Below are 14,122 nucleotides of genomic sequence, written 5' to 3'. Positions count from 1 at the left end.
GAGGACCCCCTAGAATGTACCAGAGACCTGGGAAGTGAGAGACTCTCAGCACTCAAAGGGGGGACCCTAGATAAAATGCCCTACAATGAGGAGAGGGAACTTATTTAACCCACCGCCAGTAGAAAGACGGCATCAAGTGAGGGAAGCTCTGACCCATAATTCTTCCTGTCTGAAAGAAATGCGGGGATGGAAATGGAGAAGAGCCTGAGGAAACGAAGGTCCAGCGACAGACCCTAAGTGGGATCCAGCTCAAGGGAGGCCCCAAGACCTGACACCATTACTGAGGCTATAGGGCCTTTACAAAAAGGGACCTATCATGTCTGCCCTCCGACCAAAAAAGTAGCTGAAAGAGTCAGATGCAGATATTTGCACCCAACCAATGAACAGAAGCTGCTGACCCCTCTGGTTGAATTAGGGAAAGGCTGGAGGAAGCTGAGGAGGGCAACCCTGTAGGTGGACCAGCAGTCTCAATTAACCTCTATCCCTGAGAGTCTCAGACACTGGATCACCAACCAGGCAGCATACACCAGCTGAGATGAGGCCCCCAGCACATGTACAGCAGAGGACTCCCAGGTCTGAGTTCAGTCAGAGAAGATGCACCTAATACTCAGGAGACTGGAACCCCCAGGAAGTATAGAGGTCTGGTGGGGTGAGTGGGGTAGGGACATCCTTGTGGAGACGTGGCGGTTGAGGGGAGTCGGGGAGGAGGTATGGAATGTGGAACTGTTGGGGCATGTTTTGCAGGGAGGGGAATAAAATCTGGAATGTAAAAATAAATAAATAAAAATTAAAGAAAAGCCTCTTCAGTTGAAAGTAAGTGATATAGGGAGTTAGATCTTGCACAGTGCTCACATGGTCTGCTCAGAGTGTACTGAGAATGAACTCTCAGACCTCCAAAGATCAAACACCAATTTGGCACTCAGCTTCATGGTTACAATGGCAAAAGTAGTCCCTACCATCGGTAAGCCCATTCTGTTTGTGGTAATGGCTTAATTCATGAAAACAGAGCCCAGAGTCTCATTCTTCAGCCTGCTCCCAAATTCCATGGCCTCCCATTAATCCATTTGTTTAAATTGGCTACACTGCGTTCTGCTATTTGCCACTAGAAAATGCTGACTTATTGTTTCTCTGTCTTTGATCAATACTAATATTTGGAAGGGTTGTCAAAAAAAATTGATTAGGAGAACTCATGTGAAGCCTTTAATACAGATGCCTGAAAAACAATTAGTTGTGGTCTTACTGTTGCTTTTTCCTTTTTTATTCAAATTCATTGTTTCCCTCTTCCACCCTCCTTCACTCCTGTCTTCATACGTGTTCTAAACAGCATGTGTTTATGCGAGCGAAGTGCAAGCTGATACCCCTGGAGGCCAGCAGAGGCCATTGAATCCTCTGGAAATAAAATTACAGGCAGCTGTGATGGGTGCCTGACCCTGGATCCACTGCAAGGAGAGTAAGTGTGTTTAACGACTACCCTACCTCTCTACCCCTTATCGTTTTAAAGCAACATGACAGAACACCCGAGTTTAAATGATGACATTTGCGGATGTCATTCTGCGGCTGTGCTCAAGTGTCTAAATGCTGTTTGAGACTCTGTTTCTCTATATGAACTGGATATGAAGTTTAGGCATCTCATGATGCTGTGTCAAAGTTAAAATCAACCACACGTGTAGATAAAATTCTGACTTCTCAAGTTGTTCTTATGCTCCAAACAAATAATTCAATTCAATTAAACTCACTTACAGCATTGTTTCCTGTTAAGTTCCAAATCCATATTGTTTCCCCAGACTCCCCAGGGAGCTCTCATTATACACATTATACAACAACTCAATTCCTTTGCATTGTACAAGGCTCTGCTGAGTCCTGTTTCTTCGACAGGAAGTTCTTTGAGCTTGTAAACTATTATGGCCACTCTGCTCACCTTGGAACGCTTACAAACACCACCATGCAATTATTTCAACATTTTGTTCTTTTTACAGCAGTCAGCTTGACTCAGTCCTCCTTTAGATCTGTGAGAGTGACTTTATAAACTTATCTTTCAGAATCCCCTGAACAGTTGGTGACTAGATGATATAACATGTTATCTACAGAACAAGACTAGAATAATAGTTTTAAGATCATTCCATTAAATGTAGAGAAGTTAAGGGTAAGTGCTTAGTTAAAAAACACTTTAAAACTCCATGAAATATTTGCATTATTAAATTTATTTTACGTGTCAACTTATCTCTTATTTCTTATTAATTCTACCACAAAGATGGTACGAATATAAAGGAACTATAAGGTATGCACATTTAACCATTAATTATTATCATGAAAATCTGGGGATATTGTCTGCGATGACATAGTTAGCTCTGTACAGCTGAAAAGCTGGGAGCAGTGGTGTTAAGTCTAAGCTGACAGTGGAATGACCGGGCATGCTTCTCTTCTACAGTACTGATGCCTGGGATCTCACTTCACAGACCTGGTTCACTGGGTTGTGTATGGGTTGGTAACTGGATATTTAAATTTTAAAACTCAGCTGGAAAATTCTCTTAGGCAAATGTGTTGAAGAGCCATTCTCTATTTAAGATCTTCTTATATCCACCTCTCCCCCCCACCTATTTGAATCTATATCACCACTGGGGATATTTAAGTCTATTCATCTAAACATTCCTCTCCTAAAAACAACAGAAAATCTAGTACATATGTGACATTAAGGAGGACAGGTAGTTTTGCGGATGCTCCCACCCCTTCTTAAAAGGGGAAAAAATATCCATAGGAGGGGATATGGAAGCAACGTTTAGAGCAGCGACTGAAGGAACAGCCATTCAGAGCCTGCCCCACATGTGACATACATACATATATATATATATATATATATATATATATATATATATATATATATATATATAGCCACCAAAACTAGCTAAGACTGATGAAGCTAAAAAGTGCATGCTGAAAGGGAAAGGGGCCAGATATAGATCTCTCCTGAGAGACACATTCAGAGCATGTCCAATACAGAGGTCAATGCTAACAGCAAACCACTGAACTGAGAACAGGACCCCCTTGGGGGGAATTAGAGAAAGGATTGAAAGAACTGAAGGAGCTGGCAACCCCATAAGAACAACAATGTCAACCAACCAGAGCTTCCAGGGACTAAACCACTACCGAAAGACTACACATGGACTGACCCAGGGCTCCAACTGCATATGTAGCAGAGAATAGCCTTGTTGGGGCACCAGTGGAAGGGGAAGCCCTTGGTCCTGCCAAGGTTGGACCCCCAGTGCAGGGGAATATGGGGAGGGGGCAGTAAAGGGGATGTATGGGGGGAATACCCATATGGGGGAGGGGGAGGGAAAGGGATGGGGGCTTATGGACAGGAAACTGGGAAAGGGAATAATATTTGAAATGTAAATAAAGAACTATATCTAATAAAAGAAAAAAGGAAGAAGAAAAGAAAGGAGATGCCACTGAATAAACAGAATATCCCAAAAAAAGAAAAGAAAAGAAAGAACAAAGAAGCAAAAACCTTCCTGGCTAATGTACCTTTCTGTAATTTCAGTAGCTGGAATATTCACACATATTAGAGATAATGCAATATAGGTGAACTAGTGAAATAGCACAACATCAACATGGGAAGAAAAAAGCCAGCAGCTTATATGTGTGTTAAGCCCAATCTAATGAGTTACAGTTTCCAGTTACATGTACCTGATCGATGGCTCCCAGGTCGTCCACAAAGCTGTTCACTTCCGATAGTAGCAACGACACAATAGACTTCCTCAACAAGCTGCAGCTTCCTAGGGTTGCTAGGCTCTGGGAGACATAGCGCTGCACCTGGAACTACAGAGGAAACGGGGTGAGATCCTACTCCCATGACGTTAGTGACGTAATGGACAGCATCGATGACTTTTATTGCTAAGGAGAGTATAAGATACGAGCATACATTGGGATTAATAGTGAGAAAAACTCTGAAAAAATTATTTTAATATAGGTGCTGTGATTTTACGTAGCAGTCAAAAGTTTTACATGTATTGCAGAGAGCTAAAAAGGAAGAAGTCGAACTGTCATAGAGTATGAGTTTAGAATAGATGAGAGACTACATGCAAAGGGAATAAGAAAAAAACAGTAAAGCGTTAAGTCCTCACTTGATAGCAGACAGACAGACGTATAAACGAGTAGACTTGAAAGGTGACAGGTGAACTTTGGAGGCCATGGGACTAAGGGTCTTCTCTCTGTCTCCCTTCCACATTGGGAGGACAAGGTGGAGCACTTCTCTGTATGCCATGAGTCAGGCTTTACAGTTCTGGGGAAAATACGAGACAGTCTGAGTTCTTCTTTGATAATTCTTTTAACTATTTCAATTATCTGTCTGTCTATCAGTGAGCCTATCTATCATCTATTTATTTATGATGTGTGTTCATGTACATGCATGTCTGTGTAAAAGCACCAGAATGTACAGGCACAGGTTGGCTCTCTCTTTGCACACGTGGATCCCAGGGATCAACGCATGTCATCCATCCCACTGGTAAGCTCTGATCCTCCCAACCATCCAGCCAAACCACCACCATTAGGAAAAACGTAAATGCTGATAGGACAGAACATGTCACATGTCTGCTCTTCGGAACAAAGTCATATGATGAACATAACACTATGATATGTAAAACTCCTGAGCAGTTTTTCATATGACCTTTATAGTTTCCGAGAGAAGGGTCTTAAAAGAGAAATGACCAGATACACTCCCTGCTGTCCATCAGCATAAACCACATCAGGAGAGGTCAATTTCAGTGCTATGGATTCGAGGTGAAATTGTAAAATGTGCTATATATTTTAGGATGACCATGTATGTATCCACACATATATCTCAGGATGACTTTAATAGTGCTTATTCTATTAGGATGTTCACAATGGCAATAATAATGATCCGGTTACAGAGCTAATGAAACTATGCACGTAATTCTAGAATATATACCTTATACTTCATGGTAGCCTAAGCTAACTTAATTCTGGAACTAAACTATCATAGGGGAACTTATAGAATTCCTTATAATTGTTTATTAACATCATAATTGGTTAAGGTTTAGATTTCTCATAAAAAGTATAGTGCTACTTTAAAGCTTAAAGTTTTGCAGCATTTTCATTTTTGTAGATAAAGAAAAACATGCCCTTATCTGAACGCTAAGGCGTCTCAGACGGTTACTTCATTTCAACTGATGCTTTAGCTGTGTGCATACCGAATACCTCTCTACACACTTTAATGACTAAATCTTTTGTAATTACATTTTGTGTCACAGCTGCCACACAGGCAAAATGACAACTAAGATGCTAACTACTTGGTAGAAATTTTAGGCACATTAAGTTAAGACACAAAACATGCTTAGTATACTGCCAGATACGCAGTAAGGGTCCCCAGAAGTAACACAATGTTCTAATTCATAACAATAACAGAAAAAGTGCTGCTGGTTGTATGGTATAAATTTAAATTATTAGTCACTGAAAAGTTAAATGATATGAATAAACTTTTATGGGATGATATAATTCTGCTATAGAAAGATGCCGAGAAAACAGACAAGTTTGAAATAAAAGACTGCATCTATAACACAACAAAGAGCTACTATTCTAACTAAATTTCATAAAGAAAAGGAGCTACATAACTCTTAGTGCTATTTACAATGATATAAATATTACTTTTAAATGACCTCTATGTATCTGAAGTTATAAACAAAGTTTCTTCTCATTTGATAAACAATGAAACCTTTGGAGAGACTCACATGAGGCCAGTATTATTAACAATACACTTTAGTTAACTATGAAAGGCCTGGCTCAACACCAAATCAACTTGTTTTTTCAATCAAATCTTCCTTTATTTCCGGACCCTAAAGAACTAGAAATAGTCTTTTTTCAAATGCCTGTGTAGGGAGGCTGGGCTGAATTGCACTGATGAGATGTGCTCACCGAGTCTCTGAGTTAAAGGTGCATCACAGAAGGATGCACTAGAAGTAGGTTCTGAGTGTACGTTTCGTGGTCAAGGATTCGACTCAGCAGTCACTCTGGATCTACCTCATTCTACAGGTTCGTAAGCATCTGGTCGTAGCATATGCTGTCTTATGGATTAAAACACAGTTCTCATGTGTTTCGCTCTGCTTGGTTTTGTAATGTTCTGTTCTGCAGGATCACCTGGAGGATTCGCTGGACGCATTGCTGCATTACAATCTTGGAAAGTGCAGCGTGTAAATTCCTACCATAGGTATGATTAATTGCCTATATGAGCTACATAGAAGCTAGTATGATCTAAGACCATCAGAGGATGGTCTACCTGATCTAAGCATCTAGGATTATACTGTGCTATTGTGCAGAGGTAGCATTTCCTGGAAGATCAACAGGTAGCCGACAACCGGTAGGTGCACGGTGATCCTACTATACAGGCACAAAAGAAGCACTCGCGTTTGCTTGTTAACAAACGCATATTTTTCTACTGTTTTAATCTATGCCACTCTGTTGTCTCTTAGCCACTATTTTACAAGAGCTACAAACTTCAAATTATTCCACCGGACATGTTGATGTACTGAATTGATGTTATCCTGATAGTAAAAAAGCAGGTATTTTTGAAGGTTTGAGAAAAACGGTAAGTATTCCAGAAAGAGGACGATAAACCTGAAAATTTGGGTGCATGAGAATGCCTGGGAAGTTCCTGGGTTTGATTCATATTGTAATACTCCCTTCTTGGTGTAAAACAAGTTTGCTTCAGTGTGCATTCTTATCATTAGAAATGCAATGTTTGAAAGGTCTTTTTGAGTAAGGCAAAATATATATCTACTTTGTTTATAACTTAGACACATATACTGAACAAAACACAAGGCTATAGAAGTTGAAAAACAAGTAAAAAGTGAGAAAAAAAAGTAGGTCTCATACTTGGCCCTGTAAGCTATCTTTTAGAGAAAATTTAATCCAGCAACATGGCTGCTCTGGCAGGGGATCACATCCAAAGACCTTCTAGGTCTGGATGACCCACCTTTAATCCCTCTGCCTGGAATAAAAACATGCCCTTAATACACACATTTAATCCCAAACAATGAAGGTAAAGATAGTTTGTAGAAAGAAGTTCTGTTTGGAAGTGAAAACTAATTGAGGGGCAGACAAAGTGATGAATTGGGGAAAGATTCTGACAGAATGAGTCAGAAAAAGGATCGTCTCAATTCTCAAGAAAAAAATTTAGGAAAAGAGAGGCAACTTAAGGGAGCAACACATAGAGAGGGAGAAAGGAGGACATTTTACCTGGACAGTTTTACAGAGACAGGATGCAGGTAAAGACAGAATGTGCCAGGGAGTGAGAAGAAGGCAGATGATTATAACTGATTGCCAGAGTTAGCTTGAGGCTAAGCAGGGCAATTAAGTCAGAAGCCAGTTTGAATCAGCAGCCATCTTGGAGAGGAGTTAGGGCCAGAAAAACTGAGTTGAACCAGTCAGAGCTCTGAAAGAACTAGAAAGGGCAAACTTATTCAGCACTAAGCCTCTGACATGACAATTACATCTGGTGAATAAAAGTTACTTTTCTATCTAGCATATAAATTATAAAATTATGAAACTGCCTATACTGTAAAATATTACTTTGGTTTGCTAGATGTCAATTTTATATTTTAGAGTAAAAGTTTTTGCCAGAATTAATTATACAAAGCAATGTGAAATAATTACATGCATTAACATTTTCTATGAGGGGAGGCTACTCATTAAAACCTCAGGTTTCTAAAGAATAAGAAAAGGAAAATTAATGATTCACAGAAAATGTTAAATAGGCATATAGTGATTCAAAGTTGATTTATGGCTAATATTGATAAAGTGTGGTCTGTGGGCCAGAAGTAATTCTCGCTACACATGGAAGGCAAGATGCTTTCAAGAGCTATCACACTGCAGTCCACTTTCATCCTAATATTAAAAGACAGTGCTCTGACTGTTAATAATAGTTACATTGTACAGATTTAGAAGACATAGGAATGATATGCATGCCTAATTAATGAGATAAAGAACACTTGATAACTGAGTCCTGGATTTAAATTAAGATTACTGTAATCAGACTGACGTCAGATAATAAGCATTTTAAATATTTATTTTGATCCAACTTATTCACGTGCATGTGTACGTGTCTGTGTGAATGTATGCAACATTTGTTTTGGTGCCGGAAGAGGCCAGAAGACAGTGTGAGATCTCCGGAAGCTGGAGTTACAGGAAAGTTATAAGCCACTTGGCGTTGGCTTTGGGTACTCAACTCCAGTCTTCTGGAGGAAAGGAAAGAGCACTAAGAGTTCTTTTCCTTACCACTAAACCACTTTTCTGGTTTTAAGTTAGTAGTTTAGATGTTAAATTGTTTACCACCATGCAAGGTAAACACTTAACATTAACTCTTGGACTTCCTTTTTCTACTGAGTAGTACATCTACATCAGGGAAGGATCTACAGATTATTACACAACTTAAGAGATGCAGGATCTTCCAAAGCACATGTTCAGGATGCTTAGGCCTTGAATTGGTCAGTCAGAGGATGCATTTGGATGTCAGCTAAGAGGACAGCTACTCTGTTATAGGACCTCCAACTTTCTGTAATGTATATTCTCTTTGAAGCTTTTATTATTTTGAAAATCTGTGTGTGACTCTCTCTGCCTCTCTGTCTGCCTTCTGTCCCCCCTCATTGTGTGTGTGTGTGTGTGTATGTGAGTGTGGGGGGGGTATGTGAGTGGTGTGTGTATATGTGTGTGTGTGTGTAAGTGTGTGTGTATGTGAGTTTGTGTGTGTGTAAGTGTGTGTGTGGGGGTATGTGAGTGGTGTGTGTATATGTGTGTGTGGGTATGTGAGTGTGTGTGTGGGGGGGAGTGGTATGTGAGTGTGTGTGTGTATGCATGTGTGGGTATGTGAGTTGTGTGTGTGTGTGTAGGTATGTGAGTATGTGTACATGTGTGTGGTATGTGTGGGGGGGTATAAGAGTGTGTGTGGGTATGGGAGAGAGAGTGTGTGTGTGTGTGTGTGTGTGTGTGTGTGTGTGTACGCACATGTTTATAAGAGTGCATTGCTGCAGAGTCCAGAAAGGAATGTCACATTCATTGACTGTAGAGTTACAAGGGGTTGTGAGCTGCCTGATGTGGGTGCATGGGTGCAGGGGAGGGCAGTATGGACTTCTACCTGCTGAGCCATCTTCCCAGCCCCTTCAGTGATGTATTGTAACAATAAGATTTCTTAGCTTCGTCCTTGGACATACTGGTAATAGATGAACTGGTGATGCCAACATGCTCACCAGCCGCCTGTGGCTCATGCTGAGAGATCGGTATGTATACAACCCATCCCAGGGTTCTTGTAATACACTGTAGGATTCATTTTAATTTTATTTATATCTATGTTTACTACAAGTATGGCTCTGTACCACTTATGTCTCTGTTCCACAGAGATCAGAAGATAGCATCATATCCCCTGGAACAGGAGTTACTCATGGTTATTGGCTACTATATGGGCGCTGGGAACCAAACCAAGGTCCACTAGAAGACTAGGTCTTAACCATGGAACAATCTCCGGGGCCTATGAGATTATTTTAGAATTTAGATTATTTTAGGTTTTGTTTTCCCTCCCTTCCTTCCTTCCTTCCTTCCTTCTTTCCTTTATCCTTCCTTTCTTTTCTTCTTTCCTTTGCTTCATTTTTTTTCTTTTTTGCTTTTCTCTTTGCAACTTGACTGTGTGGTTTCTGAGCATGAAATAAACATCCACAATATTCCCCCAGCTCAAAGGTTTAAACAATCCTGGAAGGGAACACTCAGAAGCTAGTATTACCAATACTGTTAACAATGCAGCAATAGTTACTTCTAAGAATCTGCCAAGCATTCATGTCTATATTTGGTTTGTGGTTCAGATTTATAGTACTAAGTATTCCAGGAAACCACAAATTGAGCAGAAAAACTAATTACTTCTGGCATTTGGAACATGAAAATGCAAAACAACTTTTGGGAAAAAGCAATATCAATTTTGGTTTTCAGAATTCCTACAGATTAAAATTTAGATGAACATGGGCTTGTAATACAAGCTATACTGATAAACTTGAAAATAAGCTATCATCTAAAAAACAATAATAAATATGGCAAATATGATTTCCAAAAACATGGGTCATTTCCAAAGGCATTAGTGAGACATCAGTGTAGGACAGAAAACGATTATGAAGAAAATCACCCAGAGTACTAGAACAACAAAACTAACTGTAAGTGACAAATAAATAATTAAAATTATGTATTTATTTAGTTGTTTGTTCGTTTGTTTTTACACTCCCGAGGGTTTCACATCCCATACCTCCTTCCCACTCCACCCCTTCCCCCTCCATGAGATAAATATCAGATTAAAGGGAAACGTAGTAAACTAGAAAAATGAAGGAAAGGGAATCAGGTATATACGGAAAACTATGTGTGAAGTATGGAGAGACCTTGCGGGCCGGAGCAGAATCAGAAGGCGCATCTTATTCAGGGCTTGAAAAAAAGAAGAAGGGAAGGAAGAGGGTGATGGCTGGAAGGAGAGCAGAGTGTGGCGCTCCATTGCTCAGTGGCAGAGTGGGTGGGAACCCAGCCTAGAATGTACACGTCTCAAGAGTTGCTCTCTGATTACTAAAGAACGGCAGCGGTAGGGAGAACAAGAGGGTAGAGAAAACATGAAAGGCTCTGAGGCCAGTTCATTGAACAATAAAGGTCACAGACATAAGAACTATAACGTATGTTAAAAGAAAATGCTAATAAGACTGACAGCACAGTTACTCAGCAGGGCAATGAGAGCCTCAATGGCTATCACTACCATGATGCCGTAACAAAGTATTTACTGACCTATAACTGTGTATATCCAGCAGAATTAGTCTTCAAAAGGGAGAGATACAATGCAATGCACATATGACATGAGGAAGTAAGGTGAAATATGACACATCGATATATGAAATATGAGTCGGTTACCAGTGATGGAGTCACAATAAAGGCACATCTAAGGCCTTTGTGGCCGTCTGACAAAGGAAGGGACCAGCCAGATTCTCACTTTCTTATCTGTATGAGCTCAAGCATGCTCTGTCATTCAGGGAATTTTTCTGTCCCTATCCTCAGAGAGGGCTACATACTTCAAAAGGACTCAAGGTTCTGTCAAGGATACATTCTAACATTTAAGTTTACCTGAGCTTTCTCTAAATCCACAGAGTATTGTAAAAAAGATTAGCTTTATTGTCTGTAATTATAGATTACACTATGGAAAACAAACATATAATAGAAATGCATAGCATAGGCATATATATTCTACATAAACATAGATATGAGCTAAGATAAAATGCTGCTTGTACAAGTATTTAAGAAAGTAACTACAAAGGTTTCCACCTCTAGACAAAGAACTACAGGCAATTCATAACTGATGGGAGAGGAACTATTGTCTCCCAGAGATAAGGCACCTTACTGGTTATATAATTCACAGTGGTTAGCCCTGAAACCATAGACACAGAACCATCGAAAACAGATTCAAAAATGCAAATATACAAATATATTTACTTTTGTGACTTGGGCTGCTGGCTGCACCGCCCCCCCCACACCTCACACAAGAACATGCATATGCATACACACATGTACTTACACATATGTATGCATGTATGAATGTAGAGTATGCAATTGTCAAGTCTAAAAATTCATTACTTTGTTTTGAAAGCAAAAATACATGATAAAATTGAACCTAGAATTAGGAGTTTTAGCACAAGTCTATCTAAGACACTTGGCACAAGAGTGGAAGGTTTGTCATGTTGAACATAAGATTCTTTTCCACGGAGATACCAATTTATTTAGCAATGTAATAACGGGGAGGTGGAAAAATAGCACAACAAAAATAACACAGTTAAGAGTACTCGAGGCTCTTCCACAGAATCTGGATTCAATGTTCAGCAACATGGGAGCTCACAGCTACCTGTAACTTTGATCCCAGGGGATCTATCGCCCTCTTCTGTCCTCTGAAGGCACTGCATGCATACGGAGCAGTGACACACATGAGGGCAAAAATATACGTACAGATAAAATAAGGATTTAAAAATGGGAATCCTATCTAGGGATCTAATAAGATAAGAAAATGCGGAAATTACATTTATGGGAGGAAAGAATGTGTCAGACCCTTGGGAGTACAAACATTTCTAAAGAGATAACACATTTTTTATGTTTGCTTTGATAGAAAGATTTTATGGGAATCATGCCATTTAATTTAAATTCTCTCTTGTGCTTTCCTCACATCATAGAGAAAAGTATAACTTAGGAATCTGTATCATCCTGCTAGTTCACGATGTTGAAGTTTTCAAGAATCCATTATCCATATACAGCACAATCTGTATCAAGAACCTTGTCCTTTTACAAGTGAGAATATAAAATTCTTTAAAAGGGCAATGATAATAGGGAGAGAGTGACGTTTGGTTGTCTAAAGCACCCATGGCTGCTCTTAGCCATCAAGGGTACAGCAAAGTCAGACTTCGGTGTCAGGAGCTGACAGAATATGCCAAGGCGCCAGGCTGAAGAAAGGCTGAGCGGCTGCATCCGTAGGGCAGCACAGGGACGCCCAGTGCGGACTTCCTCTTACGCCCAGGGATTTACTTGATTTTGTTTCACATCATCTGGGTCTTCACTTGTGTGCGTGTGAGTTGATTTCTATTGAGTTGAGGCAGATTTATTGTCCACCAGCGGCTAAAACCAATTTCTGAATGTGCCCTCGTGGTCCACACCACGGGCAGAGAGCCCTTCAGGGCATCTCTCTAATACCGTTCGTGTCACTTGCGCTGAACACTTGACGTATGGGGATAATATTTTATGACCAAGGCATTTTTATTAACACAAACAGGTTACTCCTTCTCTTCTTAGTGACTTTATGGAGCAAGCAGACCTTTCCTCCCCGGACTTGCAGAAGGCTGCTTTGCTTTGCCCTTGATGTTTGTGTTCTAGCGCAACACTTCATCCATCACTTCTTGTTCTGAACACATCTGCAAGCAGTCTTGTCCTTTCCTTTGGAACTTCCACTCACTTTTACCTCCTCAGCCTACACAGTAGTGAGTCTTGTTTCCCCCTCTACTACAGCCATACAGTTATAAGGACAATTTCTCAATAACAGAACTATCCAGACTAATCCGAACACTATCTTTCCTAGACTAACACAGCCAACACAGCTTTCGCTTTTACTGTTTTCTCCTTAAGTAGATGTTTTTAAATGATAATTCATAGTAGATATGTAAGTTGTTATTGGCCAGTATAAGCTTGAATGTCTCCATTTCAGTATGACTCGCGGCATACTCAATCCAACTCGTTTCCTCTGACTTTGATAAGCATACGGATCCAAATATTTGGAATAAATAAGAATAGAGATGTATTGCCAATATAAATTATGTAATCTGATTAGAAGTCATCCTTTAGTAGTATTTCATAAATGACAAAGAAATGGCAACTGTTAAATACTCCCGACTCGTGTTAGCCTTCAATTTCAGCGTGTCCTTATTAATCTTGTCCTTTATTTGCATGTGCTTTGTCTTCAATAACATATCTGTTCACACATTCAGGCTATGTGTTCTCCAAACTTCAAGTCTTCCACTTGTTACATGATCAGAGATTACAGAGCCCAAGCATTGACTTTTATTCAATATAAATCCCAAGGCACCACTGTCGTTCTATATTATTATTTTAATTCAGAGATTACAGTAATCACATTTTGGGAATATTTGACCCCATTAGAACTTAAACTTGTTTGTGAAGGGACTAAGCTCAGGCTAAACTGACTCCACGACAGGCTGCAACCTCGTAATTCGGGAGAGTAGGCCTAAATTGCTGTTTCCGAGAAATGAGAATCAGGATCCAGGAATCTGTGGTCAGCCAACCACAGCCATGGACAGCCAATCTGAGGACACCTTGTGGTCTGGCCTGAAGTAAGAATAGGCAGCCAGAATGACTAAGCAGCCATCATGGAAAGTTCCCAGAGCCCTAACCAACTATAGAACTAGTCAGACCTCTATAGAGCTAACCAATCAAGGGAAAAGGGCCCATACCCCTCCCCAGAATTTTTTCTGTCAATAAAAGTTGGGCCTGAGAGTCCACTTAGTGTCTTCATTCCCAAATGGGGAGGCCCCTGAATGAGGAACTTCTG

The 14,122-nt window shown here is 40.1% G+C and overlaps 1 protein-coding gene across 1 annotated transcript in view; it reads right to left on the bottom strand.

Moving 5' to 3' along the window:
- The window catches only part of Mei4 (meiotic double-stranded break formation protein 4), a 167,841-nt gene that overhangs the window by 64,764 nt on the left and 88,955 nt on the right, over positions 1-14,122 (bottom strand). The window contains exon 4 of the mRNA XM_032910002.1: positions 3,685-3,816. Within this exon, the coding sequence (XP_032765893.1) occupies positions 3,685-3,816 (132 nt within the window). The remainder of the gene's footprint in view (positions 1-3,684; positions 3,817-14,122) is intronic.

The sequence above is a fragment of the Rattus rattus genome, chromosome 8, assembly GCF_011064425.1.
Source record: "Rattus rattus isolate New Zealand chromosome 8, Rrattus_CSIRO_v1, whole genome shotgun sequence".
Classification (NCBI taxonomy): domain Eukaryota; kingdom Metazoa; phylum Chordata; class Mammalia; order Rodentia; family Muridae; genus Rattus; species Rattus rattus.
The sequence above is the reverse complement of the archived record's forward strand: the minus strand, read 5'-3'. Positions and strand labels throughout refer to the sequence as shown.